Source organism: Syngnathus acus, chromosome 6 (genome assembly GCF_901709675.1).
Source record: "Syngnathus acus chromosome 6, fSynAcu1.2, whole genome shotgun sequence".
Taxonomy (NCBI): domain Eukaryota; kingdom Metazoa; phylum Chordata; class Actinopteri; order Syngnathiformes; family Syngnathidae; genus Syngnathus; species Syngnathus acus.
This window is the reverse complement of record NC_051092.1, coordinates 9,637,788-9,655,744: the sequence shown is the minus strand read 5'-3', so window position 1 is coordinate 9,655,744 and position 17,957 is coordinate 9,637,788. Positions and strand designations below refer to the sequence as shown.

General features: G+C 40.8%; 1 protein-coding gene across 1 annotated transcript in view; it reads right to left on the bottom strand.

Moving 5' to 3' along the window:
* Nucleotides 1-2,189: 2,189 nt before the first annotated feature.
* Nucleotides 2,190-17,957, bottom strand: part of LOC119124618 (neural-cadherin-like) — a 77,325-nt gene continuing 61,557 nt past the window's right edge. The window contains exons 27-33 of the mRNA XM_037254761.1: nt 17,613-17,805; nt 17,201-17,367; nt 14,629-14,893; nt 13,842-14,025; nt 11,429-11,679; nt 6,914-7,068; nt 2,190-3,963 (exon numbers count right to left, since the gene is read on the bottom strand). Coding sequence (XP_037110656.1) covers nt 3,406-3,963; nt 6,914-7,068; nt 11,429-11,679; nt 13,842-14,025; nt 14,629-14,893; nt 17,201-17,367; nt 17,613-17,805 — 1,773 coding nt within the window. The 3' untranslated portion in view covers nt 2,190-3,405. The remainder of the gene's footprint in view (nt 3,964-6,913; nt 7,069-11,428; nt 11,680-13,841; nt 14,026-14,628; nt 14,894-17,200; nt 17,368-17,612; nt 17,806-17,957) is intronic.

Genomic DNA, 17,957 nt, shown 5'->3' with positions numbered 1-17,957 from the left:
CAGCAGTATGAGTGTCTGTCAGGAGAGCTGACACGCATGCCACTTCACGGGGCGACTGACAGAGGGCCACGCCACGCTGTCACTTCTCCCACATCTATCGCCCGAGGATAAACATGGCAGCATGCAGCACACACACACACATAAAGAGCATCACATGCACTCATACGTTAATAACACTAGAGTAAACAGAGCTGGAATCATTGAGGGACTTGACTGACAAGTCTGGCCCAGGCTGAGAAGGCCGTGTAGCTGTGTCAGGCCTCATTCGTACAATATCCAGCTGTCACATCAAACATGCTGCTCCACCTCTTCACTCACGGCCACCATCACAACCTCCCCACATCACCCCCACCTGAAGCACTTGATCATAAATGCATCTTGTCATGTATCATCCAACCTATTGGTGGATAAATATCACATTTTATTGTTGCATTCCAAGGTACGCGTTTGTAGATTTTCCAGATTCAATGCATGTTCCCAAAGTGTAAATATCAAGGGTCAAGGGTATCGCAGTAGTATCTTGCATTACCTCTCCAGTGTCAAGCTATTGCACCTTTGAGGTCTCATGGCTTAACCCCATGCAACAAACATTTAACTGTTTCGACCTAAAATTAGAGAAAGATGCAGCTAAAAATAAAGTTCAACCAGATTATTGGTGGGATAAAACAGCATCAATATAATTTTCATCACTCCCTCATGGTTCACGACCGTCTTTTGTCATTGTGTTTGTTTTTTGTGTACTTTCTTTGGCACTTTCTTATATGAATATTGTATAACCATTAACAAGAATACCCATGATAAACCAAATTGTCTGATGTGGTACTTGTCAAGGGTTTGCCCTCCCCCCTTTTACTTTTAAGTTTACTTTTAATAGTAGTTGCTTTTGCAAAACACTTTGGCAAAAATGTACTCATGCCAAAATTAGAAACATGAAAATATTTGTTTAAGCTGATTCCAAACACACAAGCTCTATTTATATAATTTTTTATAGGGAACATAAAAATGAAATCGGAACCATTCGTAAATTGTTTCTTCTCTCCACTATATAGTCTTCAACCGCGAGTTTTTCTATAGTTATTTTTTCCCCCCTATTATGATTATCGACACTTAAATTAATTGTTCAGTGAACCTAATGGAGAGACTTTTGATAATACTAATCCTAATAAAACCAATCAAAATCAAAGGTAAAATTCGTGTTGAATAATGATTATTATGATTATTATTATTATAATAAATAATATTTAATTTCTCATTAAATTATCTTATTTTTACAATTTGCGGTTTTCCCTTCTGTTGACTTACAGTGCCCCCTAAAGCGCTCTCGATTCATTCGCGCATTATGGAGGTCAACATTTACAGCTGCATTAAAAATGTATTATGTTTTCAATAAACAAATCATGCACTAATTTCAACGAAGTTGAGGTTATAATTATTTTTGTTTTATGTGATCAGAGATCAAGCGTCCTGTATTCTACTTATATCTTTTCAGTAGCGCCTGTTTAGTGTGGTTACAAATCGTTGTCAACAGGGGGCAGTATAAACTAAAAAATACCATAGCAATAGTAAAACAAACATTCGTCTTAATAATATTAATAGGAAGCAGATGTACTGTTCCATCATGTCTAATCTGATATTACTTATGCATAATAGATCCATTAATCCTAAAATATATAAATGTAAAGCTACTTAAATCATTCAGGGAGTAGGCCATCAAACCATCCTCTTAGCTTCTTCGATCTGGCCGTATGAAGCATTGTTCACATGAGGGTATCTACAAAGATGCATCCATAAACTCTGTCTCTCTGAGGTTTAATGTCACGACTGCTGAAATCGAATGCTGGCAAATTAAAGGTTCGGTAGGTCCACTGGGACTTCCAAGCATCGCCTGAATTTAGGCCACAAGGTTACACTGGCTTTAAATAATTCATCCTGAAATCTTTACTTTTTTTCATTTTTAAATTCAAAGGTATTGTAGCCGGTAAACCAAATACACTGTATTATTTGCGCTGATGCTGTCCTCAGTCACTCCCAGTAATGAAGGCAGACAGATTAACTAGAGCGGATTATTCATACGACGCAGATGATGAGATGCAGTGTCTTGTTCTTTTTGTCTGGTAAGCATTTTGCGCTTCTTGTTCAAATCAGAAGAAATCCGGAGTTGTGTAAATTTGTGTGGATCAAACTCCAAATAGTATCAAAGCTGTTCGTTTATTTAAAAGGACATTGATAAAGCAAATGAAGAAAATAATTTGCTATCACATAAATGTCTTCATGAGTCACTAATCATGAAACTAAGTATATGATGGTAAATTTGCCACTTCACTTGCAGACTTTTACGCAAACAACTTTGAAGACAAATACACTCAACAAAATCATCAACACTTTGGCTTTGACTTGCCGAGACAGATTCAAGATATCCATCCTTCTATTTTTGAGAATGGTTGTCCTCTTTATGGTTTTGCGTGAGTTCCCTATCCCAGCTGACCGAGGGTGAACGGAAAAGGCAGCTGAACACCCTGGACTGGTTATCAGTCAATCACAGGGCACATAAAGACCAACAACCATTCATATCGTTACATTGACACCTATGAGCAATTTCGAGTGTTCAATCGAGCTAACATGCAGGTTTTTCAAATATGAATGGAAGCCAAAATACCCGGAGAACATGCTCAACAAGCCATTCGAACCCAGATCTTTCAAACACTTCATCGAGGATAGTATTACATTTAGCTGGTAGGATGTGTCAAGATTGGCACCCTGGACTGGTCTATGGTGTCAGTAAATTGCTTCTGTCCTGAACTAAAGCTTCAAACAGAACATTTTCAGGAGGCAGACAACCTGTCAATGGCTGCTATGACCACCATTTGCATCATGCAGGGCAACACAACGCGACACTCTGCTCTTCTGGTCACTGTGCTGACAGGCGCTCTGCCGATTTTAAACGTCAAGCTTTGACTTGAATAAAGCAGTTTCCTTAAACAGTATTGCACATTTTATGCAATAATGACCTTCTTGAGGCAACATCATCTGTAGTCTCCCAATGCAAATCAACTACTTTTGTATTACCATAGTGCATCTCATTATAGGTTTGAGAAATTTAGGAACCAACCAAGAGACAGAGATGTAAGCCTTGAATAAAATCACAAAGATTGCGCTAATGTTTTTGTTGAGTGTACTTTTGACACAAGGAGCTTCCAAAAGTGCTTACAGTCGAGGCTTTACTATACAGTGCAATGCCTGGTAAACAATACATCACATGAGATCATTCATTTGATATCCAAGAACATCACGGGCTCAAAGTTTCAGCAATCCAGGACATCGATAGCAGACTTGACTCAGACCTTCGGCAGCACGCAGCTTCAGCGACCTCAGAATGTCTTCACCTTCTTTTCATTGTCCCTTCATTCATCCACTCTTTCCGCAATCCAGCTGCCCTCTGCTCTCCTTCACTTTGTCTCTCTGGCTCTCTGACGACTTGGAGTCTCCTCGAAGGTCACTGACCACAGCTCTGAAGGTTCTGAACTTCTCCATCCTGCTGCTGTGGGGCCCCTGATTCCTGATATCTGAACCCTGAGATGCACTGAGGGAGCGCACCGCTGCCAGGCCGCGTTGCTTCCCAGATGGACGACGTGGTGTGGTTCTGATGCCGAGTTCTTCCGGGTGCTCCATGTCCCTGATGACCTCACACAGGTAGCGGGCCAAGTCCTGGCTGGAGAAGGAGAGGGGCTTCTTGGAGCGACGGAGTGTCAAAGGGGACGACAGGGTCTCGGTTTCTGAAGGGGGTACGGCCAGACGCAGAGCTATGATGGCGCTGCCGTTCCCGTTTGACAGCCCCTTCCCGCTGTCCTCGTAGGGGGGCTTATTCTCGGGCCGGGAGATGATGCCTTGCGGATAGCTGCAGCGGAGCGACTGTGCCGGGCTTGGATGGAGGGAACGCTGCAGCTCCATCATGTTAAAAGCGTTCTGAAAGAAGAGCAGCAAAATAATTTAATACAGTAGTAATCTTTTGAGAAACTTAAACGATAATAGGAACTAATAGTGGCACATGTCAGTTCTGCTCATTCATGTGCAAGCAAATGAAGCTGCTCTTGACACAGAGATGAAGATCCAGCTGGATGGGGGAGACACTGACAACAACAGCACCATTGATTAGACCATTAATTAATTATCTGATTGCTAAGAGTGAAAACAGCTATTACCGGCACTACTAAAATAGTGGAATTAGCAGCCTTTTGTAAGGCTCAATTTCAGCTAACTGACTTACACCCCAGTCTCGTAGGGAGTTGATAGTCGGCTTTTCCCTACAATGGGGATCGTGCAATCTTAAACTGAAAGATCCTGCTCGGGGATAAATTTGATTGTTTTACAAACATTCGAATCCCGTGACCGAAACAACACTTCAGAGGTCAGACCATCATAATGTAAGGCTTCAACACTAATTGAAAGAAATAAAAGATACATCAACACTCAAATACAAATCTAAAGCTTCCATATATTTATGCCACCTTCTCCATGCCATTATAAAAGATTTCTCTTTTCTGTTTGAAATCTCTACTCAAGCTCCATGTGGCCTTTATTGACTGTGGAGAGTACTCACACCTCACATATTCACATTCACAAGTGTGTTGTCTTAAGTGACTTGAGTGTTACTTAATTCCTCCTCCTTCTTTTGCATGTCTATTTAATCTCTCTTGCAGCGAGACCTGTCAGTTAGCTGCACACAGATGAACGTGCCGTATGGCTGGAGGGTGGTCAATCATATGTAAATCCAGCATCAAGCAATTGAATGGCAACAAAGATGAATTGAATAATTCCATTAATTAACCCCATATTCATCAAAAATAATGTTCCAAACATATTTCAAAACAAAACGGTAAAACGGTTCACAGGGATTTACACATGCATCACTGTGTGGCAATTGACAGCAGCATCCTGTGGATTAATAACTCTATAAGCATGTGGATACCTTATTGTAAAATGTATTATTATCAGTATTATTATTCATTCAGAATAGGTACACATGATAAAAATATTGTATAGTAGGCAAAAGCAGAATGCAGTTTATGACATGTTACAGTAAACAAACAAACAAACAAACAAACAAACAAACAAACAAACAAACAAACAAACAAGGGGAAAAAAAGCCAAACTGTCTGCCAAATGTCATCACTGATGTCAAAATCCGGAATGAAAACTGAATAAATAAGACAGACATCAGTCAGTATGTGTCCACCTCCTACTGCTGCTTGGTGAGTCATTGCCTGCAAGCATATAACTATATTCACTTTCAGCCAAATTTACATTAACGGTCTATAAAACTAGAATAGAAAAAGCAGATTTTATTTCAGGAATCATTACTGGGACCACAGACCCGACCAGTCCCTGCTTGTGAGATAATTCCATTTTTAATATGTATTAATGCATATGAATGGGTCCGCAAATCAAATTTATTTTCTTTATCCACTTAAGACACTGCTGTAAGTCAAGGTCCACTATTTGTGTGAGGCCGTCAACTCTGTTTCACTTCCACTCTTGTTGAAGACGGCAGCATAATTTTGCCCGGCGGCGTTCAGTAAATCAAAGGCAGCGAGGCTGCTCCCAATGGAGTGGAGCTTGGAATGGAAATCAGACATGCTGCCATTCAACAGGTCTGAGTCAGAGCTGACAATGCAGGTATGCAGATTTTGCCATCAGCTAGTGGCCAAGTCAGAATGAACATATCCAAAAGAATGCGACTTCTCTTCTGGATATGCTGGATTCGTAGTTTTTGGATGGATTTAATACAAAGCATTTGCACAGTTGAAGACAAGACCAGATTTTCTTGTTGTCATTAACATCATGGACATAAGCAAAAGCAATGCATTAAAGTCATGAAAAGTGGCTAACACCATAATTACAATGTTACTCAGCCAAATAAATGAAATAGCCTGTAGTGTTTACAGCAATGCAATGTTTGAATTGTAATGGGGCCATAATGTCTGGACAACTGAAAAAGAGAATTATCGTGTTGACTTTCTCTTTATGTTGGCTACTTGCTGCTATTCTGCTTAGCAACAGACTTAGCAATGAAAATTTTAAACTAAAGTCACGCATAAAACTTTGTTTTCCAGTTGGGAGAATGGAGGCATCTCTTTGCTAGTTTCCAATTGAGAACACCATCATCTTTATTCACAATGCAACAGACATAATTAATGTGTTGGTGGACCATGCGCCTGCTGACTTATTTAGGAAGCATGACAAGGTGTTGCATTCCTCATGAGCTCTGTACCCAACCTCTGATCTACTCCTCTCATAACCTTTTTATTTGTTTGCATGTGAGTGTTTGGGTCCTTGTGCGTGGTGAGATGGTGGTGGTGGTGGGGATTTTACCAATTGAAAAGCACTTTGAGTTTTGTTAGGGTGCATTCAGACTAGAAAAGTCCTTTAGTCCACTTGTTTGGTCCGGGCCAAAGGCGGATTTAATTTTTTTTGTTTGGTGCGGTTCCTATACAGACTTGCAAGTGAAGTACCTATATTTTGTAAACACATCCACGTTTGTGAAGATCTGTGCTCCCATTGGACAGCAATGACCAGGGCGGTACACAGAGCACAGACCCGGAAATGGAGGAAAACATGCGAGTCCTACGTGCTGCATATTTGTGTTGTTTGCTCGGATTTACAGTATTTGTATTCACACCTGAAGCGAACCGCACCAAAGTTCGTTTAGAAGCGAACCGAGACCACTTTAAAAAGAGGGTCTCGGTCCGGTTCTTTAATCCGCACCAGGATTCGTTTCCGTGTATTCACACCAAAGGTGCTCCTCAAATAAGGTTTGATTGATTGATTATCTGCTCACCATTGAGTATGCCTATGTAGAAAACCTGTTGTAATACATGCACTTCCAACAATAATGGGGAATTAAAACGCTTGCTACCTGGTCCTGCTCCCCTCCTCCTTCCTCGTCGTAATTGAGCACATTCTCTCGGATGTCCTCCCACTCGCCATGGTGCGCCGACACGTGGTACACGCCATCTTTCAGGCCCTTGTGTCTCCTCCAGCAGGAGTACAGAAAGAGGCCCAGCATCAGCACTGAGGGGTTCCACAAAGCAGGTTAATTTTGGGTTGCACTCCTCACCCACCAGAGACATCCAAGAAGTACACTAAAGTCAAGGTGTAAATGAAATGCACAAGATGAGTGGAAAGCGGTGAATAAAGCGGCAAACTGAATGAAGAGTGTGTATTTCTCACTCTATATGACCGTTTTCAAGAAGCAGACAGGACATGGCCACGTCTGACACTTTTCAAGCTACAATTAGTCAAAAAAGACCTAGAAGTGATTCCGATTGTACAGGTAGGATACACTAATAGGTCACAGACAGGCACTCGCACCCTTTACCGGTATGTTCCCTGTCTTATCAAAGACAGAAGGCCCCCAGGGGCTTCTTGACCAATTCTCTACCCGTCCCTGCTCTACGTCAAAGCCTCGCTGGCTCGACTGAGAGCACACCGTGGAATCCTGCCAGAGCCCAACGCGGAAAGGTCCTGAAGCATACTTATCAATCAAAGCAATTGTGTGCTGAATTATACAACACGGTGGAGTGACCTTTAAAGTCAATTAATCGAAACCAGTGTCCCTTTCCTCACTATATATGTTATTAGTTACCACTGACACTTGTTTTTTTCCATTTTTTTCTCTCTGTAGTTACGCTGGCTGTTTCCTCACCAAGTCATTAGTCTTTAAGTAAGACAGTACTCTTGTTTTTTAGCACCTCTCTGGCCTCTACCTACCCTTGTTTTTTCTTTCATCTCCCGCACAATATGAAAACCATTTCCAGAGTTCGAGGTGTCAGATTAATTGGAACTTGTCAGAGAAACGCGGGGTAATCACTTAAGTCTGGTGTTCCAATCTACAGTCATCGCTTCAAAATGAGAAGAATGCAGCAGCAGCGTGTTGTGGCCATGAGGTTATACATAATCAAAACAACACGCAGAAACGCTTTTCCTAATTCAAATCTACAGTATTTAGCGCGACTTCACTTTCACTCCTCTGTGCTGGATTGGGCGCTAGTTGTCTGAGGGGACACAGATAACATCACCAAAAATCTCACAATCCTGATGAGTGCCACTGAGACTTCAGCTGAGTTCCTGGTTTGCTGGAAGGAGCTGATCATAAAAGAATATTGTATATTTCATGCGCAATGCAGAGGTGCTTGTAAAGTAAGGACAATTTTTGCCATGAGCTGCCTGCATTCCCCCCTCCAGGGTGAGATGTACAAAAGTTGTGTGGTGTGATCAATAATCATTCAGGGTGGACACAAACACCACAGCCATCCATCCATCCATCCATCCATCCATCTGTAATGATGCTGCCTCGTTGCCTTCTAAGCATGAGCACAGCCTGTGCCGCTCTGTGCATTATGGATGAGTGGGTGGAAACAACCACAACGTCTTGATCAAAACACTTGACCCCCGCTGGCGAGAACTGCAGTCTTAGGTTAATTAGGAGTGGAGCGCCCCGAAACATCAGAGGACAGAAGAAAATTGATGAGAAAACAGAAGGAAACGAGACAGGTGAGAGATGGGCAGGAGTTGGGAAAACATCATTTAGTTTCAGGGGATAAAAGAGACACTTCCATGGCTCATATGGGAAGTTAATTTGCCCCACTCTTCGCTCACAAATGGGCAGATTTGACGACGGACTAATGAGGCTTGGCTATCCAGACATGAGCCCGACTCAGTCAATAGCGCGCGCCGAATTCACACTCCAGTCCATCTGTGATGCCTTATGTAAAGTTTAATAATGGATGATCGTTTTAACTTTTAATGCCCACTGAGGCAGAGCAGGAATCCCCCCCTTTAATTTAGCACCAAGTGAGTAGAGTGTGCACGGGATGTGAGCCCTTATATACGGCTGCGCTTCCTGTGGTGACAAGGTAGGTCATTAAATAGCTACATACTGTACAACCGGACGATCATTCGTTCCGTGACATAAAATGGCTTCAATTAGGGGACTATATTTATTCACCTTGCTTTATTAAAAGGTGTGGAAATGTAATAAGTCACAAAAGACTGCTCATTCCTTATTTCATTGTCTTATATTATGCACCGGTCAGTGCTGCCTGCTTCTCTCCCAGTGTGTCAGCCTCGTTTAAATGGACAGCACTTTTTGGGAGCGAACGTGTGCAGATAGAGCATGATCTGAATCGATTATCATATGTCAGGGTCTGCTTTATACATTCCACACTTTCAAGTGCGGCAATAAGAGTCCCAACACAAGCCACACGCCCTGGAGAACAGTCTGTTATGGAGGCAGGGGCCGTGTTCCGAGCTGGCCAAGCGTTTTATAAGCCTGTCTCTGATACTAAGACTCATAAACAACATGGTGGCCCTATAGAGACTAGTGAGAGCAACAGCATTCAAGGCACTCACACACACACACACACACACACGTTTGCCTTTCTGCATTTATGAGGACCAAACATATCCCAAAAGACCCCCGGAATTAACTTAACCATGACCAAAAGTGTTAGTTTGTCTTTTTAAGTGCCCTGTGTGCTACTGGGGCATCAGCGCATACATATTTAAAAAGGCAACAGCAGTGGATGTGGTTGGTTATATAATGTAAACCTTCCAAGATCTTACACAAGTTACGAGGCCATCCAGCTTCACTTTTATTGGATTGTTTTCACTGGTGGACTGTGTATCATTGCTGGCCCCTTCGTAGGGGAAAATTTATCTGACACTATACTTGCAATATTAAACACAAGAAAAATAATAATATAGAGCTGCTGGTATTATTAGAATTAAACATTTTATTAACAATATGCTCTCATTTCCAAGTAAAATAATAAAGGGGAAAAATACTTATGTTATCTATTTCAATGTTATATCTACTGAAATAATAAAACAGTTTCATCTAGATTGCATTGCAAATTATAAAGTGAGCTCGCCCGCCTCTCCAAATTGATGGTGCTCGCAATGTAAACATCACATTATGGTGCCAACATAAAGTACAGTGTTAAGTATTACCAAAAAATAGAAAATCAATCACATTTTCTGTCTACACTTTAGTAAAAAATATGGTCTACCTTTTCGGCCTCTATAGTTTTTTTATATTTAGAATTTTTTACCTTGTATGTATATGAACTTCAATCTTCAACCTACAAGAACTACAATGCTAACGTGAACCTTGAGTTTGGTGGAGCAAGCTTCTCTCACCTAGTATGCATTTTCTTTCCGTCCACATCAGGATTGATCGAATTTCTTGCAGACATTTCCTAAACTCATGGCAGAAACTTTCAATTATTGTGAGTTTACTGCTCAACCAAGTGATTACGCAGTGGCTTTTACACAGTACCTGTAGGTTACAATTCGTTGTAATTCATTCCTTCATCATCCGAACCGCTTCTTCTCACAAGGGTGCCCAGTATTCCTCGATCCGTACACCCTGAACCGGTCGCCAGCAAGGCACATATAGACAACCACTCACACTCACAATCAAACCAACGGGCAATTTGATACCATTTTAAAAGTAGACTGCTATTGGGTACTGTACCATTAAAAGTATTTGTATCCAGATGCTTTTATTACATCAACCATTTGTTGAAATAAAATTGAGTAAATTCAACACTATTTCTTTCAGTTGTAGATCAGATTTCACAAATTGAGTGAAATCATTTTCATTATACAGGATTAATATACATTGTGAGCTGGTGGATATCTTTTCTTATGGAAAGATCAAAATAAAACAAATGTTATTATCATATATTGTGTTATTATTATTATTATTATTATTATAACGCCCTAGTTCTGAAACGCCTAAAAATCCGTGATTCTCAGATCTGCTAATCCATGTGCTTTAATTAAGAGAAACTACTTATTTTGAGCCTTGCTGTATACCTGTACCCATACATGGGACAGGACGGAAGTAAGACAATAATATTCCAGGGAAAGTGAATGAGGCAACACTTGGCTAGAAAATGATATGAACAGATGAAATGTAAGGCTGAGAGTGAAAATGACTTTTGAATCCAGAGTGTAACATTGGAACCGACAGGGCACATGGCAGAGAGGAGAAAGAAAAACAGAAAGAATGATATTCTCTGTATACCTTTAGCATTTTCCTGTCATTCACAAATGAAGACGTGCACTCTTGCTTGTTCTATTGCAATTCAGATATTTGCTTACCCTTTTGCATTATTTATAATCGATGCATCTCAATACAACAAACTGTTTTTATGCACCACATACAGACTCACGCACATAGGGATGGCAAATTAAAACAAGACATATTTTGGATAGCAGCATTAAGTTAACAAAGAAAGTGACAAACCAATTGATTATTAAGACAAGAAGGCAAACAAACGTGTTTCAAGATGAAATGATAAGACATGAAATGAAGAGATGAAGAGTCACCACAAGTAGAAAAGCACATAGTCAACATAGCTACCTAGAAAGGCCATCACACAGATGCTGATGGCAAACATGGAGCTCAGGCTCAGGCTATTGCCATCTTCATTGTGGAACATGGCGAGCGTCACCTCGCAGTGCCGTCCACGGTATCCTTCGTTGCATTGGCAGGTGTAACGCGATGGCGAATGAGCCACGCAAGTGCCGTAGCGACACGGACGGCTGGCGCACAGTGTGTAGATGCATGCTTTACCCGAAGAGACCTCCTTAGTGATGTGACCTGGAGGGCACCTGTTTAGAAAGGAAATGAAAAATTAAAGACTTTAAGTTCGAGCATACAGACCAGCTAATTCAATCAGTACAGTTTTGCATACATCTTGCTAGCGGTTTTAAAGCTGTTTGTTTATTTTCTGTTTGTCTTTTTCAAGGTGACTCAGCTTGTTCGTGGGGCGGTGTCCTTTTGTCCCCCATTTATCAACTGCCACTGATTTGAAGGTAATATGGTGCACAACCTCCAAATTACGTATTTCTTAGTATTGTTTCTGAGATTGTCATACTTTCAATCGGCCAATATTATAAATCATGACGGGCACCACAAGAATAATTTGCGAGGCCTCAGGCATTCTCTGGTCTTTTATATTCCAAACTGAAGAAAGCTGGCAGTTGAGTGGAGTTTAATGACCTACTTTATGTCTGCCGTGTTGGTGTGTCATAATTTTGGAGATAAACATGATGATAATGATGAAGATTTGAATTTATTTCCATCTGGTAACCATGCAATGGGACCTCCAATGTAAAAGCTTAAAGATGTAATGTTTCTAGAAGATAAGATGATGAAGTAGGCCATCATTAAGCACGAAAAGCAAAACAAACCAATCATACAAAAACAATTCTTCAATTTAAAAAGAAGAAATGAATCTGCTAGCTCACCAGCAAATAAAGTGCATGATTGCATATTTTTCTCCTTGGTGAGTAAACATTGGGTCAGTTCAAGAACACTCTTAAAGAGGGAGATATATCATTGTCAAAGTCAGTAATCGAGAGATGCCTTCATGAATGTAAATACTGAATGTTTACTACAAGGTGCAAACTACTGGTAACACTCAAGAACAGAAAGAAGAGATTACAACCTAATGGAAAACATCTTAAAAAAGCACATGCCGAATACTGAAGTGTATTGGGCTACTCGTATCAGCGTCTGCTAAATGTTGCAAAACTGATAGGATGGCCCTTTTGAATACAGACCGATAATGACCTAAAACACAGACTGAAAGTTTCTCGGGGAAAAGCGACAAGGTAAACAAACCGGAAGGTAGAGAAGGTCTCAGAAAGAATAAGCAGCAAGTTGGTCTACAATTTGACTGGTAATTTGACCAATTACTTTTGTTATAAATAAATTAGAGACAAATTTATTTTTGCAAGGGTCAGATAAAAAAGGCGCTAAATGCTTTTGGAGTTTCATTCACATTCAAAGATTAGCTCTTGAAAGCAAATCAATTGTTCACTGTCTGAAAAAGGTGGAAAGAAACAGAGAGGCAAAGATTGGCTTCTCAGCAGTTGTCCCTCATTATATTCATACAAAACCTCTGAATATTTTTCACCTCTCGTCTACACTCTGCTTGCTCTCAATGCCTTGTGCCCTGAGGCTGCGCCATAATCACAGAATTCGGACATCCGGACACCGTGTAAAGGCACTTGCTGCTTTTTGCTGACTTTAAACGTGCTGCCAATACATTGACAACTGCTGCTTAGTGCTTCTTTTTAAGGAAGACAACATAATAAACTCTTTTGTGTCAGAACTTCTTCACTGTCTGTATCGCTTTGAAATACGCTCATATGTGTTTTTAATATTTTTGAGTAATCTGAACAGCTGCATCAAAAGTTCAAATGTGTCAATTTACCTCCAAGCAGAAGTACCAGGAGGTCACCTTTAATTTCACGTATTATACTCAACATGTTCTATCACGGGGATATTCAACTCATACCCTGGCAGTAGAGCATTTGCACAGACAACACACATGCAAGAAGAGAAATCAAGAGTGAAAGTGTAAAATATGCTGAACCTGAGGTTTGGTGCCTTGCTCAAGGGTACTTGAATAGTAGCCAGGAAGAAGACTAGCATCGTTCCAAAATTTTGGTAGCACTTTTCATTTTGTCCATAGCAGTACTGGTGCGAGAGAGAGCAGACCTCTATGTAGTCTGCCACTCTTGTCCATGATCCGGTTCCTCCCCGTGTTTCATGGAAATCACTGCTTGTTCAATAATTCTGCTCTCAAACAGTCAGATAAATAATACAATGAAGTAAACCACACTTCGACCATGGCAGAGGTCTGAACTCCCCAATTGCTGTTGTTCAGCGATATTACGGGCTGTGGTGTGTATTTGCCATACAAGTATAAACTACAACATGCCCGCATGTGCTAACTTCAAGGGCTGTTTGCTATTCTTCTTACCTGCACTCATGTTGCCTCCAGAGGTCTACGCAGACCAAGGGAAGTGAACAGGGATGTTTCCTGCAAGCTTCTGAAGAACAGCCAAGGGAGACACCCTGAGATGAGACCACCTGAAGACCCTCTGAAGGCTGCTCCCTGTCGAGGGAAATGGATCGACCACTAAATCTCAGGTCTCGCATGCAGCCTGTAAAGGAGTAGAAACAAGTGTCACAAATAAATAATAAGACAACGTACCTCAAGCAACCTCTTTTATATACACAAGCCTAATCCTTTGTGAGGAGGTAACCACTAATCCACAAAGAATATAAACAAACTAAAGTTGAGTCAATGACATACCTGCAGACCAAGAGGCTCTAATGCCCCCATGTACACAAACACACTAACAGGCCTGAGGCTCAGCTGTCAGCATTGTACTTTTTTGGACAATATTGTCGGTACTGCGCATTTTACTTCAGTGTGTGAGTAAATGAGGCCAAACACATCATTTAAATGCAGAGCAATGCCACTGACTCACTTTTGGAGAATCTGCCCAATACTGAAGGATCACTCTGAGCTAATATATAGTGAGGAGGCATCAGGAGTGGTAACAGCATTAAACAGTCAATGAATCCTCCAATTTAATTTATAGTCAACTCCTCCAGGTACACAGTGTTGTTACCAGTTAATCGCTACAAATTAACTTGCTAAATCAATGATTGATTAGCCATAAATGATTTTATTTAGCTAACAATTAGTTCACAGAACCACTTTCCTGAAATTTGACCTCTTCTTATTAGTATCCACTTACCAAGGAAGCTTCTGTTGTGTCGCGAGGGGAAAGAGTTTCCAAGCATCACAACCGAGGGGTCAATAATGATCTCCTGACTCCGCCCAGGAGAGGCCGTTATCTCTCGACGCCCTCCGCCCCCATCTATGCGCAGGGTGAACTCTCGGCCGAAGCGATCCAACTCCAACTCATGCCATTCACCATCATCCAGGTGATGGAACGGCAGTGTCAAGTTGTAGTCTCCATCTCCAAGATTGTAGAAAACAGCCAGCAATCCCTGAACAACCTGGAATATTCAAACGCAAATGCACATTTTTTAGGGGCGGGGTTAACTACATATTTATCAGAACTGCAATTCTGGGATTTGTGACACTTTGAACCTGCTCCAACAAAATATGATCAGTTACAGTATTTCTGTGTGAGTCAAAACGGATGACACAAATTCACCAGTGATTTCTGCCACATTGCACAGTGTGGACTAACAAACAGAATCTGACCATGACACTATTATAAGATGCAGGGCAGTTTTTATGTATCATGGAGGGAAGCACAGGTCGGGCCAACTAATTAAAAAGCAAAAGATGGACCCTTCCAATGAACTTTCAGTGGCAAAAATGACTGCTGCAATTTTGTAGTTGGTTGCTGCATGGCAGAAGCAGGAGTCATCCCAAAGGGAAGGTATACAAAAGCCAACAATTATCTTCAACTGTTAAGGCTGAGTGAACCCGATGGACTCAACCAATGAGGGGCTCCACAAACAGCTCCTACATGTCTAAATCTTAATTGGAAACAGTGGGGCAAGATAATTCACATTCGGCCCAGCCTGCATTAACTATTGCTCACTCAGCAGGACTTCTCAAATACCCCAGTAGAGACACAAAAGCATACTCACACTTACCAACACACATACTTACAAGTCCATATGAATTAAATTATAAATAGTTTAATACATATAAGTTATAAAAGTTATCAAGTTAAAAAATACACATTAAAATGATAAATTAATGAATATATAGTTTATATATTTTACAATGAGGATAACATTAAACTAATCAGGATTACACTTTATACATTGTTAATGTGGTAAATGACTATTCGAGCTGCAAACATCTCTTTTTTTAATGCAATATCTACATAGGTGGATAGAGGCCTATTTCCAGCAACCATCCCTTCGGTGTTCTAATGGTTCATTCTGTTTGCTAAATGTGTTAGAAGGCTAATGGATGATTAGAAAACCCTTGTGCAATTATGTTAGTTTTCATTGTCAATTCAATTGTCTGGGTGACAATTTAGTGTTTTCCAAGAAAATAATAATATATATATTAATATATAATATTATAATAGATAGATAGATAGATAGATAGATAGATAGATAGATAGATAGATAGATAGATAGATAGATAGATAGATAGATAGATAGATAGATAGATAGATAGATAGATAGATAGATAGATAGATAGATAGATAGATAGATAGATAGATAGATAGATAGATAGATAGATAGATAGATAGATAGATAGATAGATAGATAGATAGATAGATAGATAGATAGATAGATAGATAGATCAAGTGAAATGTTCTTCATTCTCATTTTTCTCATTCATTCTTTTTCGAAAAGCCTCATTTGCATTTACAAACCATTAAATGGCTCCTACGTTTCGGTGTGCTGCTATAGACATATAAAACCTTTTATAGAAGCTCACTTCTTCCTTCAACTGTCAGTAAAGGAAAGAGGAGGACATGTTTTCCTTTTGTCACGTAAAGTGCAAAAGAAGGACAAGGCGTGAAGTCAGAACATTAAACAGCACTGAGACACAATGTTTTTTAAGGCAGGGCAGTTATGGAATTCCACCTCAATGAAAAGGGTTGCTTGCATACAGCTGACCTGTGATTTTATTTAAGTGACAGTCCAAACACCATCTGACAGCCATTTACCTCCATGTGCTGTTTGTACTTGACAAGCCACGAAATGAGATGAAAGCCATTAATAAAAAAAAAAAATAAACTCATAATGTTCATGTCCTGTCAGCAGTCATGTCCTGTCATTTGGAAGAAAGTGTAAATAGATTGCATTTATACGCTGCATTACTAGCTTGCCAAGTATTTTTTTCAACCATTATTTTCCCTTTTAAACCCTTGGGTAGTGTTCGTAGTCCACTCCTTGCAGCGGCTTAGGTTTAGCAGCCCACTCCAAAGGTGGTTTGGCAAAGACAGCGGCAGGCAATGTGAGCTCATCACTTGAAGTGAGCAGTATCAAAACCTTCAAGTGCACCGCTCGAAACATGACCCTCAATCAAGTGTACTGTGGCCGCCAATTACAGTGCCCATGGTTTCTCTCGGAGAGATTACCCAGAGAGAGAAATTGTATGTGAATGTGTCGAACCAGACCAACTAAAAGAATTTGTGTGAAAAAATGCGTGTCAATCAGCGGCCCTCTCAGTTGCCAACAGTCAGGAACCCTGTTATTTCTCACTCTTAGCCTGACAAGCATTCACAGCAATCACTGTTAGGGCCCCAATCACCATTCTAACGGGACACAGACAAAACAACCAGAGCTGTCATGGTGGAGAAACACAAAGCAGTTGTGACTCACTTCTAAACGGAGGTATTCACTCTGTTCCTGAGAGAGCAAACTGAGGATGACGCCGAAGGTGGCACGTGTTCGAATCCCAGCCTGGACTTTTATCTGTCTTGCAGGCAGGGACCATAATAGCTGGAACTGAACGTGGCTGCGTCCATCAAAGGAGAACTCTGGAGCCGCTTGTCCATCAGAAACACACAAAGCATGTTCAATTATTTTAGCTGTCATTGGGAAGTGCATGAGAATCTCACAGTGAGGCCCACTTCTGCTGAAAAGACGTTTTGCAATGCAAGGGCAAGGCAATCTTGTCACTTGGGGACAGTGTTTTTTTTTTAAAGATTGTTTGCTGTGAGGTTAAACATTTTAACACCATTGCTTTTCCCAAAAGCTTCAGCAGTCATTGACAGTGATTCAAAGTGCTTACACTGGTTACACTGTGACCCAGTAAAGCCGGATTCACATTGGCAGCCGACAGAACTCCACTCGTCATTGCAACGCCCCATCTTGCCACAGGAGGCAGGTTGTTGTTGTTCTTCTGTGTTGGCGCAGTGGTCATCCATGAAAGAGCAGCCTGGGAAGCTGTTTACCGATTCAGCTGGAGAACCGAGGTCAGAAAGCTGAGCAGAAGGTGGCAGCAGGGCAAAAAATTAGTCTAGAATACAAAATTAATAAATACAGATGTAGTTCTAAATAGTTCAGCAACTGTGTGTTTTGACATGCACAATCGCAGCGTCTATCTATCTATCTATCTATCTATCTATCTATCTAT